This window comes from Petromyzon marinus, chromosome 38 (genome assembly GCF_048934315.1).
Source record: "Petromyzon marinus isolate PM22_M1 ecotype Great Lakes invasive population chromosome 38, UKy_Petmar_22M1.pri1.0, whole genome shotgun sequence".
Lineage (NCBI taxonomy): Eukaryota > Metazoa > Chordata > Hyperoartia > Petromyzontiformes > Petromyzontidae > Petromyzon > Petromyzon marinus.
In genome coordinates this window covers 13444087-13455030 of record NC_133704.1, presented here as the reverse complement: position 1 = coordinate 13455030, position 10944 = coordinate 13444087, and the positions used below count along the sequence as shown (strand labels likewise).

General features: G+C 49.7%; 1 protein-coding gene across 3 annotated transcripts in view; it reads right to left on the bottom strand.

Annotated features, from left to right (window-relative positions):
- LOC116957775 (septin-2A) overlaps positions 1 to 10944 on the bottom strand; it is a 28565-nt gene that overhangs the window by 2451 nt on the left and 15170 nt on the right. For all 3 annotated transcript variants that reach the window (XM_032980123.2, XM_076072463.1, XM_032980122.2), the window contains exons 2-11: positions 9551 to 9659; positions 8749 to 8835; positions 7853 to 7976; positions 7260 to 7394; positions 6767 to 6884; positions 5635 to 5736; positions 4858 to 5003; positions 4630 to 4713; positions 2806 to 2872; positions 51 to 213 (exon numbers count right to left, since the gene is read on the bottom strand). In XM_032980123.2, coding sequence (XP_032836014.1) covers positions 115 to 213; positions 2806 to 2872; positions 4630 to 4713; positions 4858 to 5003; positions 5635 to 5736; positions 6767 to 6884; positions 7260 to 7394; positions 7853 to 7976; positions 8749 to 8835; positions 9551 to 9659 — 1071 coding nt within the window. In that variant the 3' untranslated portion in view covers positions 51 to 114. The remainder of the gene's footprint in view (positions 1 to 50; positions 214 to 2805; positions 2873 to 4629; positions 4714 to 4857; positions 5004 to 5634; positions 5737 to 6766; positions 6885 to 7259; positions 7395 to 7852; positions 7977 to 8748; positions 8836 to 9550; positions 9660 to 10944) is intronic.

Below are 10944 nucleotides of genomic sequence, written 5' to 3'. Positions count from 1 at the left end.
GCTTGTAAGTAAACGAACGGAACATTTTTGCGTGTGCACGTGGGACCTACCCATTTCCTCGATGGGGGGCGGGCGATATGGGGGCACCGTCCCCGCCACCGCCGCCACCCCCCCTCACACGTTGTGCGATCGCGGAACGGATTCTCCTTCCGGACGCATCTGCATTTGCATCTGAGCCTGCATGCGCATGATCATCTCTTGCATGCGTCGCAGCTGCACACACACATGCAACACAGGCAATGAGTCGCTTGTTTTAGCTTTGTATAAATTTGGGGAAAAAGTGCTGCCCTGCAATTGCTTGCCAACGCCACTGCTGGTGAAACTGCTTCCACTAGGGGGAGCTCTACAGAGTGATGACGGTGGCGTTATTGTCAATGGTGATAATGGTGTCGTTGATAAGTGATGGCGTTTTTGTTGTTGATAGTGATGACTGTAGCGTTGTTGGCAACGGCAGTGTTTCTACTGCGAGTAAAGTTGGTACGGTCGACGATGGTCACGTTGGTAACCACTATCCCACAATGACAAGCGTGGTACAATCTGGTGAGACGTGGTGAGAGTTGGCACTTGCCGCATCTCGCAGTGGTGATTCACTCAATGTGAATTCCCGAGCGACGTTCGAGTGCATTATTATTATCATCAACACGGGTTCAAACATGTCAGGTCAGGCCCTACCGCTGGCAAAAACTATGTTCATTACATGCATCTATGGTGACACATGTCCCTGCTTATTGCGGCTCATCTGATATTCGGAGGCTGTCAGACGTTGCCAAACGCTTTCCTCCGTTGGCTCAATTCTATTAGAATCTTAACCTCACCGCAAAAATATTCAACCCTTTAAACGCCCCTAAACTTTTAAACAAAGTATTTTGTGTTGAATACGTACACACAAATGTCACACACACACACGTGAATAACATATTTATAAGCCCACTATGCTACAAAGACAATGATGCCCCGTATAGCCTTAACAGACTTTTGGGGAAAGTGCTATCAACGAGCATCAATGAAGGCCGGCACGGCACACGAGGGGGTGGGTGGCCAGCACCACGGCTGCCTGCATTTGTCTCCCCAGTGGCGATGTTTACATACTGCAACAGGTAGTTATTTGTGGCTGAACCAACCTGGTGGAGGCCGAGAATAATCGTCGCTGGTGTTGACCATGAGCGGGAATCGAACCCGGGCCGCGGGGATTGTAGCGCTGCGTGCTAACTGCTGCGCTACCGCTACATACACACTCGCACCCACGTGCGTAAATCCACCCTTCACAACAATGGGGACGTTTGTTTGTGCAGAGCCACCCCCACTCACCCGCTCCCCCGCCGCCCCCACCCCTCCCACCCCTCCCACCCCGAAACCTCTCAACCTGGGAGGATGGAAAATGTGCAGTGGCAAGCTCTGGCTCTCGTCACATCTCAGAAGCGCACCAGAGTTGAACCCGATTAGTGCTTGTATGGATGTCTACCACCACCGGCATGTATATACCTGGTGCTAAAGGCTGCTGCGGAGCCAAGCTGTCAGCAGCAGAGGGTGGTGCATCAAAACCCGTTGTTGTACTGCACTGATATGCTCCCGGATATATGCTTTGCCTTCACCAACTCGCACTGACTAGCGTGGGGAAGTATGGTGAAACAACCTCCGAGAGCAACGTGGCGTGAGCAGCCATTAATCCAGCAACGGAATGACAAAGGGTTTTTAAGCAAATGCCTTAAAAGGGAAAAAATATATAATAGGCTATATTTCAGGCAATGGCCCATCTTCAAAGCACATACATGAAGCGGATTACCTGAAACGTCGCCTATTATGTATGTTTCCTTTTAAGGCCACAGTGTTATTTGTGCTTGTGCGGATCTCGTAAAGGAGCATAAACCATCAGGAAAACTCTGGTCACCCTCACAGCGGCTTTTGACTAACCATCGAACAAAGACGCTCGCTGCATCGGGCGTTATAAAATGCGCTTCTGTGGCCATAGAGAATGCTCTTTTGATATTAGAAAGCCACTGGAGCTATGCACTTTTAAATCATCTAGATTGACAAAATAATTTCTTACAACTGATTTTTGCGTTTAGTTTGTTGTCCTTCCCCTGCACCTCCGATTTGCATTGTTGGCTACGTACGGTGCAAAAGAAGTTCAACATACATACATTGTGCATCGCTGCCAACACAGCAGCAGCATCACCAAACGATCTGTACACAATCGTGGATCACGTTTACAATATGTGACATTCACCAGGTGAATATCAGGCGGTGGTGGCTACACTGCACGTGGCTGCCTGTGATCCAGCGCTGTGTGGAGGCAGAAGCAGTAGCGAGGGTTGGTGGCTCACTGCACGAAAGTCGTGAAACTCCCCTCCCCAGTGAGCGTAGAGGAGCCGTACCCTGGCTCCGGTTTCCTTCCACATATAAACCCCTCATTAATTGGCCGATAACACCTTAATAAATAGAAGACTGCAGAGCTTCGGTAATCATTGGCGACGGCTCACCGCCTGGGTGCGGTCAGCCAACTTGTCAGTGGCTCCTCGTGCCTCTGAATGTTTCTCTCTCGCTCACTTCGAAAGTGAGCAAATTATTTACGGCGGTGGTGCATGACAAGTTGAAGTTATACAATTATAATGTATCCGTGGGAGTCTGAGAGCTGTGTGTAGGAAGCAGGTACACGGGTGGGTTCTTACAACCAAACCCTCCACATATACCTCCATGATACAGTGCTCTGCGTATCCGTGGGAGACAGAGGGCCGAAGGATGCGGGGTACACGGAGCGCTCCGTTTTGGGGGGGGGGGTCAGGGCGGGGGGGTTATATCGTTTACCTCCGCCTCCTTCTGCTGCAGAATGACGTCGGTGTCTCCACCCTCCTCGGCGGGGGGCGCCTGACCCCTAAAGAGCCACACGGACACGGCGAGGAGGAGAGACGGGTAACGAGAACTTTATCCCCTAGGAAATTACCGCGTGACGCTCACGATTCTTCACTCGACGCTGGACGGACGGAGCCTTCTCGAGCGCAGCCCCAAAAATCTGGAACACCGTGCTGCCTGCCACGTCCGAAATGCGCCGAGTGTCTCTCGATTCCGTGGCCTGTGCAAGACCCAATCTATTAAGACTTGCCTTCCCGTAACATGCAAAATTAAATAAAAACTCTTTACTTTTCATCACGAGCGTGGTCAGCGCGCGATGTGAGCCGAGTGTGGAGGGCAAGTAGTCTGTTCTCCAATAACGTGGAGCGCGTGGGGGTATCATCTAGAAGCTTCCAGCAGCATCCCGCCTTGAGTGATGCTTCGCCGAGGCAGCCATACAACCGCTTATTCCTAATTGCGCGACATAGTTCTGATCACTCAATCGCGTTACAGGCAATTCGCATCCGCGTTATAAAAAAATTGTTCCCTAATACCTTCATCGCGTTACATCCCATTTGAGTTATGAGAACAACACACAGCGTTCAGGAGAACAGGCTGCAGTTATTTTTATTTCCTTACTTTCGCTTGCTCAGCCAGGGAATTGTCACACGACTCCCTTTCAGGAGGGCCTGCCAAGTATTCGCAGTAAGGGGGGTGGGGCGACGATCGCTCTGTATACTCCTAAAGAGTATTATGCTGCTATAAATGTCCACGTGATAATATACTTCGTTGAGCTATCATTTGTGGCCAGGTCATTTCTGAAAAATAAACTCATAGCTCAGTGGGCCTTACCTGGTAAAATAAAAAGTTTTCTTTGTATATTTTATTTTAAACGATTTGTTTACCTTTCCTATACTTTGCACTACTATCGTGTTTTTGTATTGTTTGTTGTAACGTTATGACCCTGTGCTCCTACTGGACATCTGTGAAAAAGAACTTCATAGCTCATCGGATTCCTCCAGTAAAAATATTCAGATTCTGATCCCGAGTGATTAGTGGTGTAGGGTTTCATATTTGGAAAATTTGGACCGTGATGCCGGCACACATTAGTGTGCTTCTTTTGCAATTAACGTCACGGAATCTAGAACGTCCGCTGTTAAGCAGACGACCTGGGGTATATGTACGGTTAGTACTCACGCCACAGTACTGATCAACATGTGTACACATGTAGAACTTCTTTCGCACCATACGTAGCCAACCATGCTGATCGGAGGTGCATGTGGATGAGGGGAGCGTGAGACAAGGGTGGCAAGAGTGAAGTTGGTGCACGGTGAGCGAAAGGTGACAGCAGGGGGCTTCCCAGCAAGCAAGTGGTCAAGGTGCTGACACAGGCGATCGTAAGGTGTGCATTTATAGTCGAGTCTTCAACTACTGCATAGAAAAACCCATCCCATCAAATTTTATTTTGTACTTGCTTTGGATAAATTCCAGATGAGAAATTACACATTTCAGTTTGACCGTCACTGACAAACGTTACTCTCAGCCGCGGGGAAAGTTGAGGAAGTGCTGCCCCCTACTGTGTTAACCAGAGGTCACTCAAAGGGATCTCAGAGGTAGCTCTGTAATATTTACTTCTGTGGGCCGTTCCCAAACACGAAGAGCTCTTCACTAATTAAACAGTTCATGATGACACGACTTGGATGGAAATCTCACATTTTTTGTCAAGATGAATTTATGGCGAGTATGAGGCGAGTGCTTAGGGGCAGGGTGTGAGGTGAGTGTGGAGTGGTTGCTTCTTACCGCGTGGCTCGCTTAAGACGCTCTGAGCGGAAGTTCTCGTAATGGAGGTCCTGGGTGACCTCCTGCAAGTCCTGCATGTGAGTGCTGCCAACATCAACATCGTCGTCACGAACTTCATCAGCAAATCACAAGAGCATGGTGCACAGCTTGAGTAATGTAGTGTGACGTGTATTATAGTGTACTATATAATGGACAGTAGTGTAGTGTGGCATGTAGCGTAGCAAATACATGAGCATGGTGCGCAGCTTGAGGAAATCGTTGTGCTCCGGGTTTTCCACTTCCACCACACCCCATGGGTAGAGTCGTCCGCGCACCTTCTTGCCCTTCACCTCTATCAGCTGATTGGAGCCCACGACCGCAAAGGGGATGCTCAACTGCGGGAAGCATGCATGCACAGGACACACGGGCAAACGATCAAACGATTCGTCATTTTATAATAGATTATTTTGCTCATGATCAAATCCATGAATAGTGATTTCCTGCTCAAATGAGCATTATGGTAGTGGCAATTTCCTTCTCATAGCCCAGGGCTAATGGTGGAAATGTCACATTTATATGGCAGGGGATATACATGGGTCATAATGTGCGTGTAATAGTTTATTTCGATTCCTGTAAAAACAAGAATTATTACTTTTAAGGCCAAAGGTTAGAATGAGACAGAACAGGACAGTACAAACATAGAGACAGTAAACATGAGATAACAGGAGTCCAGGCGGCTTCGAGGTCTGGGCGCCGAGTCGGAACCGCTGAGATCCTGAGTTCAATCCTCCGCAGTCACCCGGCCTAAGATTAAACCACCGGGTTTCTTGAGTGCAGTGAGATTATCATTTCTGCCCGGTCACGAGTGACTTAAATAGAGACCCATAGACTCACATTGAGACCTATAGACTCACACAGAGACCCATAAACTTACACAGACACCCATACTCACACAGAGACCCATAAACTTACACAGACCGGGCTGTGGTTCGACCGGGTTATCAGGTGCAGCGAGTTGATTGTCACCTTAAGAATGCGAGTCTGCTCCTTGAACTCTTCATCCTCATCCGAGTCTGCGTCAGGCAGGTGATAAATCTTGATCCCACGCTCCTCGATCTCATTCAGGATCTACGCACGCATGCATGCACATACAACGGTGGCGAAGATGGACTGCACTCGGTCCACAGGTTACTGACGGACCAAAACTATTTAAACTAAACTATTATTATTTATAGGCCCACTGTGGGCTACAGTTTTTTTTCAGATGCGACCTAGCCACAAATGATAGCTCAACAAAGTGGCTTATCATGTGGAAATGTACTGCAGCCAAATACTCTAAATGCATGTTGATTCTAAATGTGGAGGGAAAAACCGGAGAACCCGGAGAAAAATCCACGCAACCACGCAAACTCCAAATATACAGGCATCAGGGTCGGGATCGAACCCATGCCCTCCTGTGTACCAGGCGAGGTCGTTAACATCTCGCCACCATTGCTCATGGACCAACGAAGGAGCATGCAAGTGGCAAGCACGTCCAACAAGGGCAGTGGACGCAGAGGTTCATGGTTTGAATCCAGCGGCCACCATGGTTATTGCTGCGAGTCGAATAATAATAATGCTGCTTCAGTGGACTTTACAGATCCTGTTACGACAGTCACAAGAATAGGCCGTTGTGTGCCAGCGGTGGGACAAGTGGGAGGACAAGCGGGAGGAAGAGCGAGAGGACGAGCGAGAGGACGAGCGAGAGGACGAGCGGGAGAACGAGCGGGAGAACGAGCGAGAGGACGAGCGGGAGAACGAGCGGGAGAACGAGCGGGAGAACGAGCGAGAGGACGAGCGGGAGAACGAGCGGGAGAACGAGCGGGAGGACGAGCGGGAGAACGAGCGGGAGAACGAGCGGGAGGACGAGCGAGAGGACGAGCGAGAGGACGAGTGGGAGAACAAGCGAGAGGACGAGCGGGAGAACGAGCGAGAGGACGAGCGGGAGGACAAGAGAAAGGACGAGCGAAAGGACGAGCGAAAGGACGAGCAAAAGGACGAGCGAAAGGACGAGCAAAAAGACGAGCGAAAGAACGAGCGAAAGAACGAGCGAAAGAACGAGCGAGAGGGTGTGGTGGTGCTGGCGAGTGAGCCATATGGTGGTGGTGTGAGGCATCACCCTGCGTTTGAGTGTCTCCCTTTCCCGCATGGTGAGCGTGTCAGCCTTGGCGATGACGGGAACGATGTTCACCTTGTTGTGCAGCGCCTTCATGAACTCCACATCCAGTGGCTTCAGCCTGAGACAGCGCGATAGCGAGTCAATGTGCGGCAACGGACTTCGACTTGGGCCAACGCCAGATCACTATCGCAAATGAGACCCACCCTGGTCTCTTGAGTTCTCACTCGGTTAAACAACCTTAAAGATTTTAATGAAGGGAGGTTGTGGGGGGTTACGCGTTTGGGCGAATGACAAAAATGCAGCGTCCCCATCTGAGCGATGCTCTTGCATCTGGGTCCCAAGGTGAAATAGAAGCAGCAGTGCATTCGGTCGTCGACGATGCGTCTAAGTGGGCGAGTAGGTGGGTGGATGAGTGGGAGAGTGAGTTAGTGGCTGGGTGAGTGACTGAGTGGGTGGGTGAGTGGGTGAGTGGGTAAGTGGGTGGGTAAATCACCCATGTCCGAAGGGCGAGATGAAGTAGAAGCAACAGTGCACGCGGTTGTCGACGATGTGCCGTCGGTTGAGTCCGCTCTCATCGTGCAGGTAGCGCTCAAACTGCTCGTCGATGTACTGCAGGATCGTGTTGAAGCTGCGCAACACGAGACGGCATGCGGCACACGCAGGAAACGCAGGCTTCCCTCGTTAGTTGCGTCGGCGGGGCAAGTTGTTACAAAACGCCTTTTGGCGTCCTCTGGTCTAACACTGTTTGAGACTGGGTTCTAAAGAAACCTGTATCTGGTGTGGACCAATCCGTTTGAAAAACAATACATATACTATCAGAGCATGATTTTTGTGTTTGCATGTTCACCACGAGTACGTGTGGTTAATGCAGACATGCTTCCTTGCAAAAGGTTTCCGTTTGGTGTTTAACATCTTAACACCTGTTGTATTGCCAGAAAGGGTAAAACCTATTCTTATAATTTGATAATAGCAAGGGAGGTTCAATGATGTTTTATCGTGCTATGAACACCTCTACCCTCAGACAAGTTACTCACTACCGAATGCGCACCACGCAAGCCACGTGCCTGCGAGTGAGCATCAACGTACCAGCCGCGGCTGTCGATAGCGTCGCCGTAGCCCGGCGTGTCGACCACGGTGAGTCGCAGCTTCACCCCGCGCTCCTCGATCTCCACCGTCGACGCGTCAATCTGCACCGTGCGCTCGATCTTCTCTGTGGGGGGCGCACGCAGTCACGTGTACGCGGTGAGCCAGCGCGTAACAAACGCTTTGCCCGAGGAGAACGCCACTCAACGAGTCCCGAGACTCTTAGGACTCCCATATCATCCTGAATGCGCCCAATCTCGTCCTATCTCAGAGGCTAAGCAGGCTCGAGCCTCGTTAGTACTTGGATGGGAGTATGAGGCATTTGCATTTTGGGGTGCCATGGTGGCGAGATGTTAACTACTTCGCTTGGTATACAGGAGGTCGTGGGTTCGATCCCGACCCTGGCGCCTGTATATTTGGCGTTTGCATGCTCTCTCTCTCCCCATGGTCACGTGGATTCTTCTCCGGGTGTTCCGGTTTTTCCCTCCACATTTAAAATCAACATCACCACGCGTTTAGAGTATTTGGCTGCTGTAAATTTCCACATGATAAACCATTTCGTTGAGCTAACATTTGTGGCCAGGTCACTTCTGAAAAAGAGCTATATCGGTCAGTGAGCCTTACCTGGTAAAATAAAAATAGTTTTAATAGTTTTATAGTTTAAGTGCTGGTGTTTGTCAATTCCTTGAGGAGTACGTTTGGCATGTGGGAAGGATGCCACAATGGCTAGACAAAATCCAAAGATACAAAGAAGAGTGCTGAAACTCTAAACTCATTGGCAATGCAGGTTGCCGATCTTTGCGAATGCATCGGTACCAGGTCAAGGGCGATTCAAATAAGTGTACAAGTGACAAGTGAACCAGGGTTAACGCTGCACTCGCGCGAGTCATGATGCGCACCTGCAGCGCCCGGGATTACGCGCTCGGGGTAGAGGTCGGTGAGGAAGAGGCTGTTAATGAGGGTTGACTTCCCCAAGCCCGACTCGCCTAGACGAACACAGCCACGAATACACAACACACACTTGTTAGCTTGTTTAGACCGCTTAACATCTCACGGTGGCGAAATGTTAACTCCCTCGCCTTGTATGCAGGAGGTCATGGGTTCGATCCAGACCCTGATGCCTGCTGTATATTTGGAGTTTGCATGTTCTCCCCGTGTGTGCATATATTTTGCTCCGGGTATTCCTGTTTTTCGTTGAGCTATCATTTGTGGCCAGGTCACTTCTAAAAAAGAGCTACATAGCTCATTGGGCGTTACCTCATAAAATAAAAATTGTTTCGTTTTAGTTTAGAATAAATGGTTCTAGCGAACACCTGTTCAGGTCAGCATGGCACAGGTGTCTTAAGAAGGGCTTTGAGAATGTCATGGCAAGACAGGATAAGCATTGCAGTTGTTTGGAAGAGAACGTGGCAGGTGAGTGCTGCAGATTTGATTTGTGGGAAAAAAACAACGGTTGCGCTGGGTTGGACGTGTGCGAGTGTGTGAGTGTGCGAGACAGCGTGCACTTACAGTGCAAGTTTGAAAGAGTGTCAGTGCAAGTGTGCGAGTGAGCAACAGCGTGGGTGAGTGTGAGCGCATGTGGGTGCGAGTGTGTGTGGGTGCGAATATTTAAGAGTGTGTGCGGGAGTGTGTGTGTGCGGGTGCGCCTGGTTGAGTGTCTGTGTGCGTATGTGCGAGCGTGTGCGAGTGAGCTGGCCTCACCGACCACCATCAGCGTGAACTCAAAGCCCTTCTTGACAGACTTGCGGTGGACCTGGTTGGGGAGGTTGGCAAAGCCAACATAGCCGGGATTCTCTGGGTTCGTGAACTGCTGCTCGTGCAGGGAAGAACAAACAACAACGCAGGCCCACACGTCAACAACAACAAGCAGCACTGCGTGCTCCAGATTATACGGTGCTCCGGAAAGTAATACGGACCCCAAACTTGTGCCCGGTGTCAATAAAGTTACACAAAATGTGGTCTCACACACGCGCGCATGCACAACTACCGGATCACACGACGTACCCCAACGTTTGCTGTAAAATACCAGGGGAGGTAAAGTACTGCTTAAAATCCGGAGAATGTGGTAATTAGTATATTTGGTATTCGCGACATTCTTATAACACGCGAGGCTATAAGGAAATGGCAATGTTTCAGAGCAGAGTATAGTCTGCCAGTAGGGGGCAACATCGCTATAAGCTTTTACCGAATTCGCTAAATGAGGTAATTTACAGGCGATTTTTTAATTTGACAAAATGTCAACCGTGACAACGGCTCACACATTACCTACTCTATCGAATTATGCTACGGGATCTTTAACGTCCACTATGAACCATCGGCATGGATTAGTTTGTGTAGATTCCTCATCTGCACGCGTTGCTTCCACCCACTCCACTTTCATCTCACATGCAAAAAACCCTCCAATGAGGATTCTGCCAAATATCCTAATAAACAGGACCCTCTTGGAAAAGAAAATAAAAAAAACGCATTTAAAAACTCGAGGGGTTCAGTAAATATTACAGAAAAAGAATGCTATCATAACAAGAATAATAATAAACTTACACAAAATTCCCAGAATTCTGAACCATGTAGGTCCAAAAATACAAGCATTTATGGTGAACATGCACACACCGACAAGTCTTGATTCAAGCCCCAAAGGATTGCAAAGAGCGTGAGACTGACCCCAAAAGCTCCTTCTAAGTCTAAAACTCGCCAGAGGGACCGTGAGATGGCCAACAACGCCTCTCAGTGCCCACCACCCCTGCTGCCGGCTTGCATACCGGAAATACCAGCAGCAGACAACGCAAAAGACGTACACTTGACAAAGGCTTTAGGGGAAACTGCTGTTCACGAGCGCCTATGAAGGTCGGCATGATTGACCCATTAAGGAAGGAGTGGTGTGGCCAGCACCATACCCGGCCACCTCCGACTCCCCCCAGCGTTTGATGTTGACAACACCGCATCGGGTACTGCCCTTTAAAGGCCGCGTCGGCCTATGCATTAGAGGCCCGGTACTGGTTTCTATTTATCACCACCGATGTTAGCCATGGTCGGAAATTTTATTCCAGTGGTGGGCTTCGTACCATCGTGTGCCAACCGCTGTACCACCGCTTCCC